The following is a 24209-nucleotide window of genomic DNA, read 5'->3' on the forward strand; positions in this document are numbered from 1 at the left end:
TTTTCCATTTGGTTTGTAGTTTGTAAAGCAAAACATGGATCTAACAAACCCGGTTTAACCTCTTGGTAATTGTGCCTTTTAAAGCTGTTCATTGGTCAGGAAAGGTTAGGATAATCAGGATAATCTGATTAGCTACATTACGCTCCTGATCTTTTCTTAGATTGGATAGTTTGCCAATCTGAGAGTCCAGTCCTGATGGTCAAATCCCAGATACAAACTAATCTACAGGCGAGGCTGTTTAGTAAAGGGCTCTTTAGTTTAGTAAATTAGATAGCCGCTCTAAAAGACGTTAATCTCGTTTAAAGGCCCAGTTCAGTCAAAAACATAATTTTCTCTGTCTTTTATATATATACTTCCACACTATGAGGTTGGAATAATACTGTGGAATGAAGGAAATTATGACAATGTTATTTTAGTGCAAGAGCTGTTTTGAAATGTTAGCCTGTTTTCTGTGGGATGGAGTTTTAATTAGTTTTGTCTCCCATCACAATACCATCACAGCAGTACAGTAAGCCTTAACTGTTCACCAAACATGCCAAGTTGCATGCGCAAGCATTGCAAAATACTTATACACATACGTTATTCAATCATTTAATCCAAACTGCTCGCGTACGTCAACGGAGATTTGCGCAGCCAGGCGCTAAAATAGGTTCTATTGGACCAGAACGTGGTTCTATTGGAACAGAACGTGGTTCTATTGGAACAGAACGTGGTTCTATTTGACCAGAACTTGGTTCTATTGGAACAGAACGTGGTTCTATTGGACCAGAACGTGGTTCTATTTGACCAGAACTTGGTTCTATTTGACCCGAACGTGGTTCTACTGGAACAGAACGTGGTTCTATTGGAACAGAACTTGGTTCTATTTGACCAGAACGTGGGTCTATTGGAACAGAACGTGGTTCTATTTGAACAGAACGTGGTTCTATTTGACCAGAACTTGGTTCTATTGGAACAGAACGTGGTTCTATTGGACCAGAACGTGGTTCTATTGGACCAGAACGTGGTTCTATTTGAACAGAACGTGGTTCTATTTGACCAGAACTTGGTTCTATTGGAACAGAACGTGGTTCTATTGGACCAGAACGTGGTTCTATTGGACCAGAACGTGGGTCTATTGGACCAGAACGTGGTTCTATTTGAACAGAACGTGGTTCTATTTGACCAGAATGTGGTTCTATTTGAACAGAACGTGGTTCTATTTGACCAGAACGTGGTTCTATTGGAACAGAACGTGGTTCTATTTGACCAGCACCTGGTTCTATTTGACCAGAATGTGGTTCTATTTGACCAGAACTTGGTTCTATTTTAGAGGCTTGAGATGCTGCAACATAACCGAAGGCGCACAGCTATGATGCAACGGGGTTGGCTTAGATTGTTGAATACATGTAAACTATATTTAGTCTCCGATGTTTATTGAAAACATAAATAAATTTGCACAATGAGCACTTGTTATCTCTCAAATACATCGTTACAGTTGTTGGTTAGCTAGCTAGCTAAATGACATGAAATCAGTCAAAACACCTCAAAATAAAACATGGTATCAAGGACGAGATGAAACGAGCCACGTATGATTCCCCGCGTGGCAGTTTCTTGTTCATTGTTGGTGGCTCTCTGGCCATCCAGACTCATGACAACACACAGACAGACTCCTGCCCCCATTGAAGCTTACGCATCGTTTTCCTGATGTTGTCGGGTAACCCATCTACTGGTTTTTAGGAGGACCATGTGAGGGGGGATTGAACGATGAACAAGGTCCACACTCCAGTCCAGATGGAAACGGTGATGCAACTTAAAGGTGGTTGCCAACTGCCATATAAAATCCACAGAAGAAGAAACGTGAAGATGAGAGATTAATAAGGGAAACTAACTCAGTTTCCCCTTTTATCTGTGGATTAATTGTTTGAATAGAGAACACACGATTTTGTATAATTCATATTGGGTCAAAATTCTATATTAATCCAGCAACAACAAAAAAAAGGACCATATAATTTCAGTTCAAATAAAAACACAATGTTTATCTCCCAGGACAGATTAGCTAGCAACAGCAAGCTAGCTAAATGTCCATGAATGTTTCATGTGTTTCTACCTGTCCCAAAAATGAATATAGTTGATTCACAGTTTTGGTATTTTAACCTGTATGTCATGAGGAGAGACCAAATCAACATGCAGTAACAATGGCCGACGCAGACGCACAGAGCAGAAGCAGTTTGGTCAGCGTGTTACATTAGGTCTATATTGACTATACAGTTTACACTAGGACGGATCATTGGCCTGCACAGTAACGGCCTCAATGTGTTTAACTCAAAACCTTTGTGTGTTGACCTTATTGACCAGAAATGAACTGAAGTATGTGTGAACTATATTATTATTATTAGCCTACTATCAAGGAGTCGTTATTATGACCAGTGTGATGTAAATGGCGGGAAAACACAGAAACTATATTATTGAATGAGCCCCGGTGATTATTCCATTTAAAAGACCGCAGAATCCACAAAGTCTCCCGTCAATTATGTCCCCGGAAGTGGTGAAAATATACCCTTTAAAGAGCACCCCCAGAACTCAACTGCTCACCAATCGACCGCTTGATTGGAGGAGATAAGGCTATCTGAATTATTATTTTATTATTATTATTATAGGCCTATACGGGATTTATATTACATTTTGCACAATGCGATGAGAACGTCACGCAGGCATTGATATTTAGGATTGAAGATAATAAAAAAAAAAAAAGACGATGCCTGGTGAAGCGCGGCTCCATCAGTGCGCCTCTATTGCAGGTCATCTGAAAACAACAACAATAAATGTATCATGTCGTGTTTGAGCGTCGCATGCAGCGCTGTTGTTGTCCTGTTCGGAGCCGTTTGCAGCGTTTTTATATTCTGTGAGTATCTGATTTATTACGCCGCGATATTACAGTGCGGTTGGCCGGAGATCGACCACGGTGCCCCGTCGAGTGAGAGGAGCGCAGACGGCCAACCAGAGCCGGAGGTTCTCCGCGCTATGGTACTGTCAGACACGCACCTCCTCGGCGCTGTCGGAGGGCACTGGTTCGACAAACTGCGAAGGTAATTGATCCTCATAAATATATACGTTATTATGCATTTTATTTTATTGTGAAACAACACAAAAAAAAGTATGTTTTGCGTAGTTTCTAGGGAACGCATGACGCTCCGTGTCAGCCTATATCCACGCTGTCTCTAAGCAGATTAGAGCAGTTCAGTCGTCAGCAATAACAACAAGCAAGGGTAGTGCATGGTGCGCTGAGCTGACGGATGACTGACTGATGTGTGGTCTGTCTCTGTGCCACCCAGGGAATGGCAGATGGAACGAGCTTTCCAGACCGCCCTGGCCCTGCTCCGACCTGAGGTAGTCTTTATACTGGGGGATGTGTTCGATGAGGGGAAGTGGAGCTCTCCGAAGGTATGTAGTAGCCATAAAAGCACCTTATAGGCCTACTGCAGTGAATTTGGGGGGTGGGGGGGGGGGGGGGTTCAAGTGGGATTCGAAACCTACAACTCTTAGTCTTAGCCATTACACAAAGAGGACCAAACCCGTTGATGTTGTTCTCGCAACACGAGGCATGTTTCTGTAATGGTTCTAGACCTAAAGTATTTAGTGCTTTTGTTCCCAGCATGTTTCTGTAATAGTGTTTCTGTAATAGTGTATATATCTGCTATATGTATAACTATTGTTCTACTCTATTCTACAACATCTATTCAAATATATATGTATGTACAGTTGAAGTCGGAAGTTTACATACACTTAGGTTGAAGTCATTAAAACTCGTTTTTCAACCACTCCACACATTTCTTGTTAACAAACTATAGTTTTGGCAAGTCGGTTAGGACATCTACTTTTGTGCATGACAAGTAATTTTTCCAACAATTGTTTACAGATTATTTCACTTATAATTCACTGTATCACAATTCCAGTGGGTCAGAAGTTTACAATACACTAAGTTGACTGTGCTTTTAAACAGCTTGGAAAATTCCAGAAAATTATGTCATGACTTTAGAAGCTTCTGATAGGATAATTGACATCATTTGAGTCAATTGGAGGTGTACCTGTGGATGTATTTCAAGGCCTACCTTCAAACTCACTGCCTCTTTGATTCACATCATGGGAAAATCAAAAGAAATCAGCCAAGACCTCAGAAAAATAATTGTAGACCTCCACAAGTCTGGTTCATCCTTGGGAGCAATTTCCAATCGCCTGAAGGTACCACGTTCATCTGTACAAACAATAGTACGCAAGTATAAACACCATGGGACCACGCAGCCGTCATACCGCTCAGGAAGGAGACGCATTCTGTCTCCTAGAGATGAACGTACTTTGGTGCGAAAAGAGCAAATCAATCCCAGAACAACAGCAAAGGACCTTGTGAAGATGCTGGAGGAAACAGGTACAAAAGTATTTATATCCACAGTGAAACGAGTCCTATATCGACATTACCTGAAAGGCCGCTCAGCAAGGAAGAAGCCACTGCTCCAAAACCGCCATAAAAAAGCCAGACTACGGTTTGCAACTGCACATGGGGACAAAGATTCACCCAACTTATTGTGGGAAGCTTGTGGAAGGCTACCCGAAATGTTTGACCTAAGTTAAACAATTTAAAGGCAATGCTACCAAATACTAATTGAGTGTATGTAAACTTCTGACCCACTGGGAATGTGATGAAATAAATAAAAGCTGAAATAAATCATTCTCTCTACTATTATTCTGACATTTCCCATTATTAAAATAAAGTGTTGATCCTAACTGACCTAAGACAGGGAATTTTTGCTAGGACTAAATGTCAGGAAGTGTGAAAAACTGAGTTTAAATGTATTTGGCTGAGGTGTATGTAAACTTCCGTAATCAACTGTTCTGGGTCTTATTTCCCCACGTAACAGAACTGGGAGGATGATGTCTGTCGTTTCCAGAAGATGTTCAGACACTCCAGAGACACAGAGCTGGTAGTTCTGGTTGGAAACCACGACATCGGCTTCCACTACGAGTAGGTTAACATCCATCATGGTCTGAACATGGTACTGTATCCTATAGAGGTATACTGTAGAATCTATACTGATGGTACATTATACTGTAGAATCTATACTGATGGTACATTCTACTGTAGAATCTATACTGATGGTACATTATACTGTAGAATCTATACTGATGGTACATTATACTGTAGAATCTATACTGATTGTACATTCTACTGTATCCTATAGAGGTATACTGTAGAATCTATACTGATGGTACATTATACTGTATCCTATAGAGGTATACTGTAGAATTTATACTGATGGTACATTCTACTGTAGAATCTATACTGATGGTACATTCTACTGTAGAATCTATACTGATGGTACATTCTACTGTAGAATCTATACTGATGGTACATTCTACTGTAGAATCTATACTCATGGTACATTCTACTGTAGAATCTATACTGATGGTACATTCTACTGTATCCCGTAGAGGTATACTGTAGAATCTATACTGATGGTACATTCTACTGTAGAATCTATACTGATGGTACATTCTACTGTAGAATCTATACTGATGGTACATTCTACTGTAGAATCTATACTGATGGTACATTATACTGTAGAATCTATACTGATGGTACATTATACTGTAGAATCTATACTGATGGTACATTATACTGTATCCTATAGAGGTATACTGTAGAATTTATACTGATGGTACATTCTACTGTAGAATCTATACTGATTGTACATTCTACTGTAGAATCTATACTGATGGTACATTATACTGTAGAATCTATACTGATGGTACAGTATACTGTATCCATAGAGGTATACTGTAGAATTTATACTGATGGTACATTCTACTGTAGAATCTATACTGATGGTACATTCTACTGTAGAATCTATACTGATGGTACATTCTACTGTAGAATCTATACTGATGGTACATTATACTGTATCCCATAGAGGTATACTGTAGAATCTATACTGATGGTACATTCTACTGTAGAATCTATACTGATGGTACATTCTACTGTAGAATCTATACTGATGGTACATTCTACTGTAGAATCTATACTGATGGTACATTCTACTGTAGAATCTATACTGATGGTACATTATACTGTATCCCATAGAGGTATACTGTAGAATCTATACTGATGGTACATTATACTGTAGAATCTATACTGATGGTACATTATACTGTAGAATCTATACTGATGGTACATTATACTGTAGAATATATACTGATGGTACATTCTACTGTAGAATATATACTGATGGTACATTCTACTGTAGAATCTATACTGATGGTACATTATACTGTAGAATCTATACTGATGGTACATTATACTGTATCCTATAGAGGTATACTGTAGAATTTATACTGATGGTACATTCTACTGTAGAATCTATACTGATGGTACTTCTACTGTAAATCTATACTGATGGTACATTTACTGTATCCATAGAGGTATACTGTAGAATTTATACTGATGGTACATTCTACTGTAAATCTATACTGATGGTACATTCTACTGTAGAATCTATACTGATGGTACATTCTACTGTAGAATCTATACTGATGGTACATTATACTGTATCCTATAGAGGTATACTGTAGAATTTATACTGATGGTACATTCTACTGTAGAATCTATACTGATTGTACATTCTACTGTAGAATCTATACTGATTGTACATTCTACTGTAGAATTTATACTGATGGTACATTCTACTGTAGAATCTATACTGATGTGTACATTCTACTGTAGATCTATACTGATGGTACATTCTACTGTACCTATAGAGGTATACTGTAGAATCTATACTGATGGTACATTATACTGTAGAATCTATACTGATGGTACATTAACTGTAGAATCTATACTGATGGTACATTCTACTGTAGAATCTATACTGATGGTACATTCTACTGTAGAATCTATACTGATGGTACATTCTACTGTAGAATCTATACTGATGGTACATTCTACTGTAGAATCTTACTGATGGTACATTCTACTGTAGAATCTATACTGATGGTACATTCTACTGTAGAATCTATACTGATGGTAACATTATACTGTAGTAAAAATCTATACTGATGGTACATTCTACTGTAGAATCTATACTGATGGTACATTATACTGTAGAATCTATACTGATGTACATTATACTGTAATCTATACTGTGGTAATTTACTGTAGAATCTATACTGATGGTACATTATCCTGTAGACTATACTGATGGTACTTCTACGTAGAATCTATACTGATTGTACTTTCTACTGTAGAATCTATACTGATGGTACATTCTACTGTAGAATCTATACTGATGGTACATTATACTGTATCCCATAGAGTATACTGTAGAATTATACTGATGGTACATTCTACTGTAGAATCTATACTGATGGTACATTATACTGTAAGTCATCTATACTGATGGTACATTATACTGTAGAATCTATACTGATGGTACATTATACTGTAGAATCTATACTGATGGTACATTCTACTGTAGAATATATACTGATGGTACATTCTACTGTAGAATCTATACTGATGGTACATTCTACTGTAGAATATATACTGATGGTACATTCTACTGTAGAATATATACTGATGGTACATTATACTGTATCCCATAGAGGTATACTGTAGAATCTATACTGATGGTACATTCTACTGTAGAATCTATACTGATGGTACATTCTACTGTAGAATCTATACTGATGGTACATTCTACTGTAGAATCTATACTGATGGTACATTATACTGTATCCCATAGAGGTATACCGTAGAATCTATACTGATGGTACATTCTACTGTAGAATCTATACTGATTGTACATTCTACTGTAGAATCTATACTGATGGTACATTCTACTGTAGATCTATACTGATGTAACTTATACTGTAGAATCTATACTGATGGTACATTATACTGTAGAATCTATACTGATGGTACATTATACTGTAGATCTATACTGATGGTAATTCTACTGTAGAATCTATACTGATGGTACATTCTACTGTAGAATATACTGATGGTACATTACTGTAGAATCTATACTGATGGTACATTATACTGATCCATAGAGGTATACTGTAAATTTATACTGATGGTACATTCTACTGTAGAATCTATACTGATTGTACATTCTACTGTAGAATCTATACTGATGGTACATTCTACTGTAGATTTTACTGTGGTCATTCTACTGTAGAATCTATACTGAGGTACATTATACTGTGGAATATATACTGATGGTACATTCTACTGTAGATCTATACTGATGGTATTTCTACTGTAGATAATACTGATGGTACATTCTACCGTAGAATCTATACTGATGGTACATTCTACTGTAGAATCTATACTGATGGTACATTATACTGTAGAATCTATACTGATGGTACATTCTACTGTAGAATATATACTGATGGTACATTCTACTGTAGAATCTATACTGATGGTACATTCTACTGTAGAATATATACTGATGGTACATTGTACTGTATCCTATAGGTATACTGTAGAATCTATACTGATGGTACATTATACTGTAGAATCTATACTGATGGTACATTATACTGTAGAATCTATACTGATGGTACATATACTGATCCATAGAGGTATACTGTAGAATGTATACTGATGGTACATATACTGTAGAATCTATACTGATGGTACATTATACTGTAGAATATATACTGATGGTACATTATACTGTAGATATATACTGATGGTACATTATACTGTAGAATATATACTGATGGTACATTATACTGTAGAATCTATACTGATGGTACATTATACGGTAGAATCTATACTGATGGTACATATACTGTATCCCATAGAGGTATACTGTAGAATCTATACTGATGGTACATTCTACTGTAGAATCTATACTGATGGTACATTCTACTGTAGAATCTATACTGATGGTACATTATACTGTATCCCATAGAGGTATACTGTAGAATCTATACTGATGGTACATTCTACTGTAGAATCTATACTGATGGTACATTCTACTGTAGAATCTATACTGATGGTACATTCTACTGTAGAATCTATACTGATGGTACATTCTACTGTAGAATCTATACTGATGGTACATTCTACTGTAGAATCTATACTGATGGTACATTCTACTGTAAATCTATACTGATGGTACATTCTACTGTAGAATCTATACTGATGGTACATTCTACTGTAGAATCTATACTGATGGTACTTTCTACTGTAGAATCTATACTGATGGTACATTCTACTGTAGAATCTATACTGATGGTACATTCTACTGTATCCATAGAGGTATACTGTGAATATACTGATGGTACATTAACTGTAGAATCTATACTGATGGTACATTATACTGTAGAATATATACTGATGGTACATTATACTGTAGAATATATACTGATGGTACATTATACTGTAGAATATATACTGATGGTACATTTAACTGTAGAATCTATACTGATGTACATTATACTGTAGAATCTATACTGATGGTAAATATACTGTATCCTATAGAGGTATACTGTAGAATGTAACTGATGGTACATTTACTGAAATCTATACTGATGGTACATTATACTGTAGAATATATACTGATGGTACATTATACTGTAGAATATATACTGATGGTACATTTACTGTAGATATATACTGATGTCATTATACTGTAGAATCTATACTGATGGTACATTATACTGTAGAATCTATACTGATGGTCATTATACTGTTCCCATAGAGGTAACTGTAGAATCTATACTGATGGTACATTATACTGTAGATCTATACGGATGGTACATTCTACTGTAGAATCTATACTGATGGTACATTATACTGTATCCATAGAGTATACTGTAGAATCTATAGTACATAGTAAATCTTACTGATGGTACATTCTACTGTAGAATTTATACTGATGGTACATTCTACTGTAGAATCTATACTGATTGTACATTCTACTGTAGAATCTATACTGATGGTACATTATACTGTATCCCATAGAGGTATACCGTAGAATCTATACTGATGGTACATTCTACTGTAGAATCTATACTGATGGTACATTATACTGTAGAATCTATACTGATGGTACATTATACTGTATCCCAAGTTGCCATGTCCATACTGTAAACCTGAATTATGAATGTTATGTCAAGTCAATGAGGCCTTTTCAAAATCTATGTTTTTGCCTTCTCGTTTGCGGATTATGAAAAGGCCAAAGCATAAATGTGGAATTGTGAAATAATTTAATGTATAGACCTAGTACCGTACGGTAACCTTTCTGTTACGTGAACATTCCAGTACCGTACGGTAGCCTCTCTGTTACGTGAACATTCCGGTACCGTACGGTAGCCTCTCTGTTTCGTGAACATTCCAGTACCGTACGGTAGCCTCTCTGTTACGTGAACATTCCAGTACCGTACGGTAGCCTCTCTGTTACGTGAACATTCCAGTACTGTACGGTAGCCTCTCTGTTCCGTGAACATTCCAGTACCGTACGGTATTCTCTCTGTTTCGTGAACATTCCAGTACCGTACGGTATTCTCGCTGTTTCGTGAACATTCCAGTACCGTACGGTATTCTCGCTGTTTCGTGAACATTCCAGTACCGTATGGTATTCTCGCTGTTCCGTGAACATTCCAGTAGCGTACGGTATTCTCTCTGTTACGTGAACATTCCAGTACCGTATGGTAGCCTCTCTGTTCCGTGAACATTCCAGTACCGTACGGTAGCCTCTCTGTTCCGTGAACATTCCAGTACCGTACGGTAGCCTCTCTGTTACGTGAACATTCCAGTACCGTACGGTAGCCTTTCTGTTCCGTGAACATTCCAGTACCGTACGGTAGCCTCTCTGTTCCGTGAACATTCCAGTACCGTACGGTAGCCTCTCTGTTACGTGAACATTCTAGTACCGTACGGTATTCTCTCTGTACGTGAACATTCCGGTACCGTACGGTAGCCTCTCTATTACGAGAACATTCCGGTACCGTACGGTATCCTCTCTGTTACGTGAACATTCCGGTACCGTACGGTATCCTCTCTGTTACGTGAACATTCCGGTACCGTACGGTAGCCTCTCTGTTCCGTGAACATTCCGGTACCGGCGTAGCCTTTCTGTTCCGTGAACATTCCGGTACCGTACGGTACCTCTCTGTTCCGTGAACATTCCGGTACCGTACGGTAGCCTCTCTGTTCCGTGAACATTCCAGTACCGTACGGTAGCCTTTCTGTTCCGTGAACATTCCAGTACCGTACGGTAGCCTCTCTGTTTCGTGAACATTCGTGATGAATTGAGTCAAACTGTAATGAGATGAAAAGAAGCCGATAAAGTCTCACAAATAATCCACACAGCAGTTTGGACTTGGACTGCTGTCTAACTGGCTTCTTTGTCCTCCTGAAGAATGGACTGGTTCAAGTTACAGCGCTTTGAGAGGGCCTTCAACACCACCTCCACCAGAATGGTCACCAAGAAAGGAGTGAAGTAAGTCACTGAGCTTTTTCACCTCCTTATGTGAATCTCTCTCCATTCCCACTCTATCATCTCTACCCTGTCTCTCTACTGTATAAACCCTGAGGTGTTGTCTCTCTACTGTATAAACCCTGAGGTGTTGTCTCTCTACTGTATAAACCCTGAGGTGTTGTCTCTCTACTGTATAAACCCTGAGGTGTTGTCTCTCTACTGTATAAACCCTGAGGTGTTTCTCTCTACTGTATAAACCCCGAGGTGTTGTCTCTCTACTGTATAAACCCCGAGGTGTTGTCTCTCTACTGTATAAACCCCGAGGTGTTGTCTCTCTACTGTATAAACCCCGAGGTGTTGTCTCTCTACTGTATAAACCCCGAGGTGTTGTCTCTCTACTGTATAAACCCTGAGGTGTTGTCTCTCTACTGTATAAACCCTGAGGTGTTGTCTCTCTACTGTATAAACCCTGAGGTGTTGTCTCTCTACTGTATAAACCCTGAGGTGTTGTCTCTGTCTCTCTACTGTATAAACCCTGAGGTGTTGTCTCTGTCTCTCTACTGTATAAACCCTGAGGTGTTGTCTCTCTCTCTACTGGTGAACAGGTGTTTTGTTTCTCGTTTTTTCTCTAGCTTCCTATTGGTTAACAGCGTGGCGTTGCATGGTGACGGTTGTCCTATCTGCCAATCAGTGGAGAAACAGCTGTACACACTGTCCAGGAACCTCAACTGTTCATTACTACAGGTCGGTCTTATACCACACACACACACACACACACACACACACACACACACACACACACACACACACACACACACACACACACACACCCACACACACACACACACAACACACACACACACACACACACACACACACACACACACACACACACACACACACACTGTCCAGGGACCTAAACTGTTCCTCGTGAGTGCCCTCTACAACTCAGACGTTTAAAGGAGTTAAAGCTGGAATCAGTCTGATTCGTTACGACCAGAAATACGACTTTCCTGAAGTGGATCTTTTGTTCGTACCCCCCCCCCCCCTTGGAACTTATTCCAAAGGCTGTTCAAAGACTCCGCTGGCGAGTCTTGGAGCAGAGCGGAGAGACATCAGGGACTGTAACGTACTCTTTCACAGGAACATGGCTCTCTCCGTATATACTGTACCCATCCATACAGCCAGCTGGGTTCTCAGTACATCACACAGACAGGAATAAAGAACTCTCCGGGAAGAAGAAAGGCGGGGGGGCAAAGGTAACTGAATGAAATGACTTTAACTCACTTTAACGCACTCACTTCTGTCATCATGAAGTGCTTTGAGAGGCTAGTTAAGGTTCATATCACCTCTACCTTACCTGACACCCTAGACCCACTTCAATTTGCTTACCGCCCCAATAGATCCACAGACGATGCAATTGCCACCACACTGCACACTGCCCTAACCCATCTGGACAAGAGGAATACCTATGTAAGAATGCTGTTCATTGACTACAGCTCAGCATTTAACACCATAGTACCCTCTAAACGCATCATCAAGCTCGGGGCCCTGGGTCTGAACACCGCTCTGTGCATTTGGGTCCTGGACTTCCTGACGGGCCGCCCCCAGGTGGTGAAGGTTGGAAACAACACCTCCACTTCACTGATCCTCAACACTGGGACCCCACAATGGTGCGTGCTCAGCCCCCTCCTGTACTCCCTGTTCACCCTTGACAGCCTGGCCATGCACGCCTCCAAGTCAATCAAGTTTGCAGACGACACAACAGTTGTAGGCTTGATTACCAACACGAGACAGCTTACAGGGAGAAGGTTAGGGCCTTCACTGCCTGGTATGGCAACTGCACCTCCCGCAACCACAGGGCTCTCCAGAGGGTGATGCGGTCTCCCCAACGCATCACCGGGGACACACTACCTGCCCTCCAGGAAATCTACAGCACCTGATGTCACAGGAAGGCCAAAAGATCATAAAGGACATCAACCACTCGAGCCACTGCCTGTTCACCCCGCTATCATCCAGAAGGCGAGGTCAGTACAGGTGCATCAAAGCTGGGACCGAGAGACTGAAAAAACAGGTTCTATCTCAAGGCCATCAGACTGTTAAATAGCCATCACTAGCCAGCTACCACCATGTTACTCACCCTGCACCTTAGAGGCTGCTGCCCCATATACATAGACATGGAATCACTGGTCACTTTAATAATGGAACACTAGTCACTTTAATCATGTTTACATACTGTTTTACTCATAATTACATTACAGCCTTATTCTAAAATGTATTAAATAAATGTTTTTCTCATTAATCTACACACAATACCCCATAATGAGAAAGCGAAAACAGGCTTTCCTAATTTATTCAAAATTAAAAACAGAAATACATTATTTACATAAGTATTCAGACCCTTTACTATGAGACTCAAAATTGAGCTCAGGTGCTTCATGTTTCCATTGATCATCCTTGAGATGTTTCTACAACTTGATTGGAGTCCACCTGTGGTAAATTCAATTGATTGGACATGATTTGGAAAGGCACACACCTGTCTATATAAGGTCCCACAGTTGACAGTGCATATCAGAGCAAAAAACAAAGCCATGAGGTCGAAGGAATTGTCCTTGGAGCTCAGAGACAGGATTGTGTTGAGGCACAGATCTGGGGAAGGGTACCAAAAATGTATTCAGTATTGAAGGTCCCCAAGAACACAGTGGCCTCCGTCATTCTTAAATGGAAGAAGTTTGGAACCACCAAGACCCTTCATAGAGCTGGCCGCCCGGTCAAACTGAGCATTCGGGGGAGAAGGGCCTTGGTCAGGGAGGTGTCCGCCCGGTCAAACTGAGCATTCGGGGGAGAAGGGCCTTGGTCAGGGAGGTGTCCGCCCGGTCAAACTGAGCATTCGGGGGAGAAGGGCCTTGGTCAGGGAGGTGTCCGCCCGGTTAAACTGAGCATTCGGGGGAGAAGGGCCTTGGTCAGGGAGGTGTCCGCCCGGTCAAACTGAGCATTCGGGGGAGAAGGTCCTTGGTCAGCGAGGAAGAACCCGAAGGGCCTTGGTCAGGGAGGAAGAACCCAAAGGACCTTGGTCAGGGAGGAAGAACCCGAAGGACCTTGGAAAATATTACACGTGCGATAAAACAGCATCTATTGCGACTGTATGTACCACAATGCTCATCTGTTTCACTTTTATGTTTTGTTATCTTCGTGTGTTGTTATGTCCGTGTTTTGTTATCTTCGTGTGTTGTTATGTCCGTGTTTTGTGATCTTCGTGTTTTGTGATCTTCGTGTTTTGTGATCTTCGTGTTTTGTTATGTCCGTGTTTTGTTATCTTCGTGTGTTGTTATCTTCGTGTGTTGTTATCTTCGTGTGTTGTTATCTTCGTGTGTTGTTATCTTCGTGTTTTGTTATGTCCGTGTGTTGTTATCTTCGTGTGTTGTTATCTTCGTGTGTTGTTATCTTCGTGTTTTGTTATGTCCGTGTGTTGTTATCTTCGTGTGTTGTTATCTTCGTGTTTTGTTATCTTCGTGTGTTGTTATCTTCGTGTGTTGTTATCTTCGTGTGTTGTTATTTTCGTGTGTTGTTATCTTCCAGAATTCTGAGTCCAGCATTATAAGAGAATACTGCCAAGACGCATGGACCTATCCTTCTACAGCACCTATCATCCTGCAGGTAGATACTCTCTCTATTACATAGTAACAGCCACTACACTATTATAGTAAACCTCTATTACATAGTAATAACCACTATACTATTACATAGTAATAACCACTATACTATTACATAGTAAACCTCTATTACATAGTAATAACCTCTATTACATAGTAATAACACTACACTGTTACATAGTAATAACCTCTATTACATAGTAATAACCACTATACTGCTACATAGTAATAACCCCATTACATAGTAATAACCACTATACTATTACATAGTAAACCTATTACATAGTAATAACCACTATACTATTACATAGTAAACCTATTACATAGTAATAACCACTATACTATTACATAGTAAACCTCTATTACATAGTAATAACCACTACACTGTTATATAGTAAACCTCTATTACATAGTAATAACCACTATACTATTACATAGTAATAACCACTACACTGTTACATAGTAAACCTCTATTACATAGTAATAACCACTATACTATTACATAGTAATAACCACTACACTGTTACATAGTAAACCTCTATTACATAGTAATAACCTCTATTACATAGTAATAACCTCTATTACATAGTAATAACCACTACACTGTTACATGGTAATAACCACTACACTGTTACATAGTAAACCTCTATTACATAGTAATAACCGCTATACTATTACATAGTAATAACCGCTATACTATTACATAGTAATAACCTCTATTACATAGTAATAACCACTACACTGTTATATAGTAAACCTCTATTACATAGTAATAACCACTACACTGTTATATAGTAATAACCGCTATTACATAGTAAACCTCTATTACATAGTAATAACCACTATACTATTACATAGGAAACCTCTATTACATAGTAATAACCTCTATTACATAGTAATAACCTCTATTACATAGTAATAACCTCTTATAGTAATAACCTCTATTACATAGTAATAACCACTACACTATTACATAGTAAACCTCTATTACATAGTAATAAATACTACACTATTACATAGTAAACCTCTATTACATAGTAATAACCACTACACTTATATAGTAATAACCACTATTACATAGTAATAACCACTACACTGTTACATAGTAATAACCTCTATTACATAGTAATAACCACTACACTGTTATATAGTAATAACCTCTATTACATAGTAATAACCACTACACTGTTACATAGTAATAACCACTATTACATAGTAATAACCACTACACTGTTACATAGTAATAACCACTATTACATAGTAATAACCACTACACTGTTACATAGTAATAACCTCTATTACATAGTAATAACCACTATTACATAGTAATAACCACTACACTGTTATATAGTAATAACCACTACACTGCTACATAGTAAACCTCTATTACATAGTAATAACCCCATAACCCCTATTACATAGTAACATTAGTTGCATAGTGTAGAGATGGGGAAACAATATTTTTCCCATAATGCCCCTTCCTCCTGGAACATGCTTCAAGAGATAACGTGAGGGAAGTCGGTGTCCTGCTTTTAAGACTCTGGTTGACGACACTGTTCGTCACAGCTGCAGTTGTTTATCATTTTCAAATGTATCTGGAACTTGTGACTTTGTCTTTTTATGTAATATTTCATGTACATGTTACTATTTCCCTGTTGGAAAAGCCAGGTATTCAATAGCTGCTTTTCCTGTCTGTCTGTTTCCTCCCTCAGCATTACCCTCTTTACCGCGTGAGTGACGCGGGCTGTACGGGTCGGGACGCTGCTCCTCCTGAAGAGCGCCACCTGCTGTTCAGAGAGAAGTATGACGTGCTGTCTCAGGAGGCCTCTCACAGGGTACGTGGACCACTGATAGCCTGGTTCCCAGATCAGTTTGGGCTCGTGCCAACTCCATTGCTGTTATTGTCAAGCCCAACTTGTTTTGTATAATAACTGACAGGGAGATGACATGACAACACGAACAGACTGGCAGCCACTATGCCAGTGGTCATCATGTTTTTATTCATTTTTTACCTTTATTTAACTAAGTCAGTTAAGAACAAATTCTTATTTACAATGACGGCCTACCGGGGAACAGTGGGTTAACTGCCTTGTTCAGGGGCAGAACGACAGATTTTTACGTTGTCAGCTCTGGGATTTAATCCAGCAACCTTTCGGTGACTGGCCCAACGCTCTAACCACTAGGCTACCCGCCTCCCCGCTAGGCTGCCCGCCGCCCCGCTAGGCTACCCGCCTCTCCGCTAGGCTACCCGCCTCTCCGCTAGGCTACCCGCCTCTCCGCTAGGCTACCCGCCTCTAACCGCTAGGCTACCTGCCTCCCCGCTAGGCTACCTGCCTCCCCGCTAGGCTACCTGCCTCCCCGCTAGGCTACCTGCCTCTAACCGCTAGGCTACCTGCCTCTAACCGCTAGGCTACCTGCCTCCCCGCTAGGCTACCTGCCGCTCCGCTAGGCTACCTGTTGGCCCGCTAGGCTACCTGCCACCCCGCTAGGCTACCTGTCGGCCCGCTAGGCTACCTGCCACCCCGCTAGGCTACCTGCCGCTCCGCTAGGCTACCTGCCTCTAACCACTAGGCTACCTGCCACCCCGCTAGGCTACCATTTTGTTACGTTACAGCCTTATTCTGAAATTGATTTAATCGTTTTTCCCCCACATCAATCTACACACAATACACCACAATGACATCACAATACCCCATAATGACATCACAATACCCCATAATGACAAAGAAAAATGTTTTTTATACATTTTTGAAAATGTATAAAAAAATATAGAACTATCACATTTACATAAGTATTCAGACCCTTTACTCAGTACTTTGTTGAAGCACCTTTGACAGCGATTACAGCCTCAAGTCTTCTTGGGTATGACGCTACAAGCTTGGCACACCTGTATTTGGGGAGTTTCTCCCATTCTTCTCTGCAGATCCTCTCAAGCTCTGTCAGGTTGGATGGGGAGCGTCGCTGCACAGCTATTTTCAGGTCTCTCCAGAGATGTTCGATCGGGTTCAAGTCCGGTCTCTGGCTGGGCCACTCAAGGACAGAGCCTTGTCCCGAAGCCAGTCCTGCATTGTCTTGGCTGTGTGCTTAGGGTTGTTGTCCTATTGGAAGGTGACCGTTCATTTGTTGGTACCCTTCCCCAGATCTGTGCCTCGACACAATCTTGTCTCGGAGCTCTACGGACAATTCCTTCGACCTCAAGCCTTGGTTTTTGCTCTGACATGCACTGTCAACTGTGGGATCTTATATAGACAGGTGTGTGCCTTTCCAAATCATGTCCAATCAATTGAATTTACCACAGGTGGACTCCAATCAAGTTGTAGAAACATCTCAAGGATGATCAATGGAAACAGGAAGCACCTGAGCTCAATTTCCAGTCTCATAGCAAAGGGTCTGAATACTTATGTAAATAAGGTATTTCAGTTTTTTATTTTTATACATTTGCAAAAAAATCCAAATCTCTTTGCCATTATGGGGTATTGTGTGTAGATTGAGGGGGAGAAAATAATACATTTTAGAATAACGTAACAAAATGTGTAAAAAGGGAAGGGGTCTGAATACTTTCCGAATGTGAAGTCAGATTTTCATTAGGGTGGTGATGTAAACACAGATACAGGAACTGGTTCTCAAGCGTGTTTGATTGGTTCTCACCCTCCTTCCTCCTCCCAGCTGCTGCAGTGGTTTAAGCCCCGCCTGGTTCTCAGTGGCCACACCCACAGTGGTTGTCAGGTTCTCCATGACAACCAGTACCCGGAGATCAGTGTTCCGTCCTTCAACTGGAGGAACCGCAACAACCCCAGTTTCATCCTGGTAACTAACTAACTAATAAACTAACTAAATTATACATACTGTACCTCAACTCTAATAATGCCTTGGTACCTCTTAGCCTGATCCCACATCAGTTTGTGCTTCAGCCATCTCCTTTAATCCCAGGATGTACATACACATCTCTACCTCTCTCTCCTCTCCCTCCGTTACCCCGCTCTCTCTCTCCTCTCCCTCCATCACCCTCTTCTCCCTCTGTCACCCCTCTCTCTCTTCTCCTTCCATCACCCCCCTCTCACTCTCCTCTCCCTCCGTCACCCCTCTCTCTCTTCTCCTTCCGTCACCCCCATATCTCTCTCCGTTACCCCTCTCTCTCCCTCCGTCACCCCCCTCTCACTCTCCTCTCCCTCCGTCACCCCTCTCTCTCTCTCTCCCCCTCCGTCACCCCCCTTTCTCTCTCTCTTCTCCCGCCGTCACCCCCCTCTCTCTCTCCCTCCGTCACCCCTCTCTCTTCTCCTTCCGTCACCCCCTTCTCTCTCTCTCCATCACCCCCTGCTCTCTCTCTCCTCTCCCCATCACCCCCTTCTCTCTCTCTCTCTCTCTCCCTCCATCACCTCTCTCTTCTCCTTCCGTCACCCCCCTCTCTCTCCATCACCCCTCTCTCTCTCCATCCGTCTCTCTCCTCTCTCTCCCCATCTCCCCCCTCTCTCTCTCTCTCCCTCCGTCACCCCTCTCTCCTCTCTCCCTCCGTCACCCCCCTCTCTCTCCTCTCTCCCCCTCTCTCTCTCTCCCTCCGTCACCCCCCTCTCTCTCTCCTCCCGTCACCTCTCTCTCCCCCCGTCCCCCCCCTCTCTCCCCCCTCTCTCCCCCCTCTCTCCCTCCGTCACCCCCCCCTCTCTCCCCCCGTCACCCCCCTCTCTCTCTCTCCAAGGGTTCGTTCTCCTCCAGTGGTTACGGCCTGTCTAAGTGTTTCCTTCCAGAGGAGAGTACAGTGATAGCCCTGTACTGCTCTACAGGAGCCAGCCTCCTCTTCCTCCTCCCTCTGGTCCACTGCCTGTGGATGCGAGGCCTTCTCCGGTGCCTCATCCTCTGTCCAATCAGCAAACACAAGTTTCTCTGACGGTCTCAGGTAGAGGTTGTCCCTGACTGCTGAATGATACAGGGTCAGATATGGGCTACATCCCCATCTCAAATGGCACCCTATTCCCTATTTAGTGCACTACTTTTAACCAGGTTAGCCCATAGGTGCTCTGGTAAGAAGTAGTGCACTATGTAGGGAATAGGGTGCCACTTAGGACGTAGCTACGCTGTCCTCCCCCTAAAGCAGGGGTGGCTGGTGCTCCTGCCCTGGGAGGCTGCCGTGGGTGTGTAGGGTTTTGCTCCACCACAGCACTGACTGACGTGTTCATGTGAAAACAATGTCAGCACACAGAATCACGTCTTGCTGGTCTGCTGACAGGTTTGTTAGAGTAGGGCTGAAACAAAAGCCTGCACACCACCCGGTAGCCTTCCAAAAGGAACATTGGGCATCCTATTGGGAGGTAATGTAATCTGACTCTAGATCTGTAGTTAAGGACAGCTTTTACCTGGAGAGAACCTGTGTGACACCCGCCCACCCCCCACAGAAACTTGGACGATTTTTTTTCTTTCAAGCTGTGAAATTCCACATTCCAAAAAGAACAGGGGTCAGGACAGTGGGTCAGGACAGAGAACAGAGGTCAGGATAGAGAACAGGGGTCAGGATGATGGGTCAGGATAGAGAACAGGGGTCAGGATAGAGAACAGGGGTCAGGATAGAGAACAGGGGTCAGGACAGAGAACAGGGGTCAGGATGGAGAACAGGGGTCAGGATAGAGAACAGGGGTCAGGACAGAGAACAGGGGTCAGGATGATGGGTCAGGATAGAGAACAGGGGTCAGGATGGAGAACAGAGGTCAGGATAGAGAACAGGGGTCAGGACAGAGAACAGGGGTCAGGATGATGGGTCAGGATAGAGAACAGGGGTCAGGATAGAGAACAGGGGTCAGGATAGAGAACAGGGGTCAGGATGGAGAACAGGGGTCAGGACGGAGAACAGGGGTCAGGATAGAGAACAGGGGTCAGGATGGTGGATCAGGACAGAGAACAGGGGTCAGGATGATGGGTCAGGATAGAGAACAGGGGTCAGGATAGAGAACAGGGGTCAGGATGGAGAACAGGGGTCAGGATGGAGAACAGGGGTCAGGATAGAGAACAGGGGTCAGGACGGAGAACAGGGGTCAGAAGAGAGAACAGGGGTCAGGATGGAGAACAGGGGTCAGGACGGAGAACAGGGGTCAGAAGAGAGAACAGGGGTCAGGATAGAGAACAGGGGTCAGGATAGAGAACAGGGGTCAGGATGGTGGATCAGGATAGAGAACAGGGGTCAGGATGGAGAACAGGGGTCAGGATAGAGAACAGAGGTCAGGATGGAGAACAGGGGTCAGGATAGAGAACAGAGGTCAGGATGGAGAACAGGGGTCAGGATAGAGAACAGGGGTCAGGATGGAGAACAGGGGTCAGGATGGAGAACAGGGGTCAGGATAGAGAACAGAGGTCAGGATGGAGAACAGGGGTCAGGATAGAGAACAGGGGTCAGGATGGAGAACAGGGGTCAGGATGGAGAACAGGGGTCAGGACAGAGAACAGGGGTCAGGACGGAGAACAGGGGTCAGGATGGAGAACAGGGGTCAGGATGGAGAACAGGGGTCAGGATAGAGAACAGGGGTCAGGACGGAGAACAGGGGTCAGGACAGAGAACAGGGGTCAGGACGGAGAACAGGGGTCAGGATAGAGAACAGGGGTCAGGATGGTGGGTCAGGACAGAGAGCAGAGGTCAGGATGGTGGGTCAGGACAGAGAACAGGGGTCAGGATAGAGAACAGGGGTCAGGATAGAGAACAGGGGTCAGGATGGTGGATCAGGACAGAGAACAGGGGTCAGGACAGAGAACAGGGGTCAGGACGGAGAACAGGGGTCAGGATAGAGAACAGGGGTCAGGACAGAGAACAGGGGTCAGGATAGAGAACAGGGGTCAGGATAGAGAACAGGGGTCAGGATGGAGAACAGGGGTCAGGATAGAGAACAGGGGTCAGGATAGAGAGCAGAGGTCAGGATAGTGGATCAGGATAGAGAACAGACAACCTGATCCACTATCCTGATCACTGTTCTCTATCCTGATCCACCATCCTGACAACGCCAGAGGCCTGAGCCAGTGTATTCATACCCTCACCTTGTACAGAGACTGGTCATTGTCCTTGTTCTGGTGGTGGAAATGGACCATTCAACTACGACGAAGGACAACTTCACTGTCAGTCATCTAGATGTTTCTCTCTTCGCACCAGGAAGTACGGTGACCCCTGAAAGGTTCACTGTCTCCCATCTCCCTCTGGATCCATAAAGCAACGCAGAGTGCTGATCTAGGATCAGGCTATTCCTGTCCATGTAATCTTTGGGGGCTCCCGAGTGGCGCAACATCTCAGTGCTTGAGGCGTCACTACAGACACCCTGGTTCGATTCCAGGCTGTATCAAAACCGGCCGTGATTGGGAGTCCCATTAGGGTGGCGCACAATTGGCCCCAGTGTCGTCCGTCATTGTAAATAAGAATTTGTTCTTAACTGACTTGCCTAGTTACATTTTTTTTAAATCTTGTTGAAAGGCTAACCTGATTCTAGATCAGCAGTCCTACCCAGAGAGGCTTTGTGGGTAACGGGCCCTGATCTCTACTATATATACTGATACCAGAACAAGAAGTGCATGTCTTCAAGCAGCATTTAATGTATTAAAGACACACACAGCTCTTATGGGCCTTACAGCAGTGATGGACTATTATAACCGTTGATTTCATTCTTAAAAAATGAACCTCTTTTCCCCCCTTTTTATTTTCTGTATGCAAATGTATGTACATCTATTTAAATTCCTGATGTAAATACTAATAAAGTAAATGATGTCAACAGTTTTTAGAGTTCAGGTGAATTTGTCGTGGCGGAAGAATCCTATTTATCTAGTGGTAGTAACCCTTTCTGTTACAGTGGGTTAACAACCAGTGAACCAGGAACTAACCTGGTAACTAACTAGGCCTGAACTGTTTTCTGAGGTTTAAATAGCGATCAAATGCTTTATTACCCTTGTAATGACACAGTCATTTAGAAAAGGAAAAGTGCAACACGAGCAGGTTGTTAAATAAGGTGGAAAGTGGCCTGGGAACCATAGCGACCTGTTTATAAGAAGTATTACCATCGATACAACACGTGAAGTGACTTACCTGAAACGGATGGGTCTAAAAGGCGTCAGCTGCTTCAACTTAGACCACGACTCAGCAGAAATACAACATAACCCACTAGAGAAACAGTCACACATGAACACTGGCTGGGTTCTGAAAGGGAACCTATAGGGAACCTGGTCTAAAGTAGTGCACTATGTAGGGAATAGGGTGCCATAGGGCCCTGGTCTAAAGTAGTGCACTATGTAGGGAATAGGGCTCTGGTCTAAAGTAGTGCACTATACAGGGAATAGGGTGCCATAGGGCTCTGGTCTAAAGTAGTGCACTATAATAGGGAATAGGGTGCCGGTCTAAAGTAGTGCACTATGTAGGGAATAGGGTGCCATAGGGATGTGGTCTAAAGTAGTGCCCTATGTAGGGAATAGGGTGCCATAGGGCTCTGGTCTAAAGTAGTGCACTATATAGGGTGCCATAGGGCTCTGGTCTATAGTAGTGCACCATATAGGGTGCCATAGGGATGTGGTCTAAAGTAGTGCCCTATGTAGGGAATAGGGTGCCGGTCTAAAGTAGTGCACTACATAGGGAATAGGGTTCCATAATAGGTTTCCATTTGTGATGACCTTGTCTTGTTGGGTGCTGCTGACAGTCTGGCTGACCCATGTCAGAACGCTTCAGGTTTCTTCATATCTTTCCTCCTCTCTCTCCATTCTTTAACATGCTGACTTACACTAAATGTACAAAACATTAGGAACACCTTCATAATATTGAGTTGAATCCCTCCCTTTTACCCTCAGAACAGCCTCACTTCGTCGGAACATGGGACTCTACAAGGTGTTGAAAGCGTTCCACAGGGATGTTGGTCCATGTTGACTCCAATGCTTCCCACAGTTGTGTCAAGTTGGCTGGATGTCCTTTGGGTGGTGGACCATTCTTGATACACACAGGAAACTGTTGAGAGTGAAAAAACCCAGCAGCGTTGCAGTTCTTGACACAAACAGGTGCGCCTGACACCTACTACCATAACCTGCTCAAAGGCACTGAAGTCTTTTGTCTTGTCCATTCACCCTCTGAATGGCACACATACAC

At 42.5% G+C, this 24209-nt stretch overlaps 1 protein-coding gene across 1 annotated transcript; it reads left to right on the forward strand.

The window, feature by feature from the left end:
* Positions 1–2811: 2811 nt before the first annotated feature.
* On the forward strand, positions 2812–22358 carry LOC120055438 (metallophosphoesterase 1-like). The gene is made up of 8 exons (XM_039003301.1): positions 2812–3068; positions 3315–3423; positions 4896–4999; positions 11409–11489; positions 12101–12212; positions 16834–16956; positions 18788–18928; positions 19815–22358. The coding sequence occupies exons 1-8, from the start codon at positions 2812–2814 to the stop codon at positions 20001–20003; spliced, it is 1116 nt and encodes a 371-aa protein (XP_038859229.1). The 3' UTR covers positions 20004–22358.
* Positions 22359–24209: the final 1851 nt, after the last annotated feature.

This window comes from Salvelinus namaycush, chromosome 11 (genome assembly GCF_016432855.1).
Source record: "Salvelinus namaycush isolate Seneca chromosome 11, SaNama_1.0, whole genome shotgun sequence".
NCBI classification, from domain to species: Eukaryota; Metazoa; Chordata; class Actinopteri; order Salmoniformes; family Salmonidae; genus Salvelinus; species Salvelinus namaycush.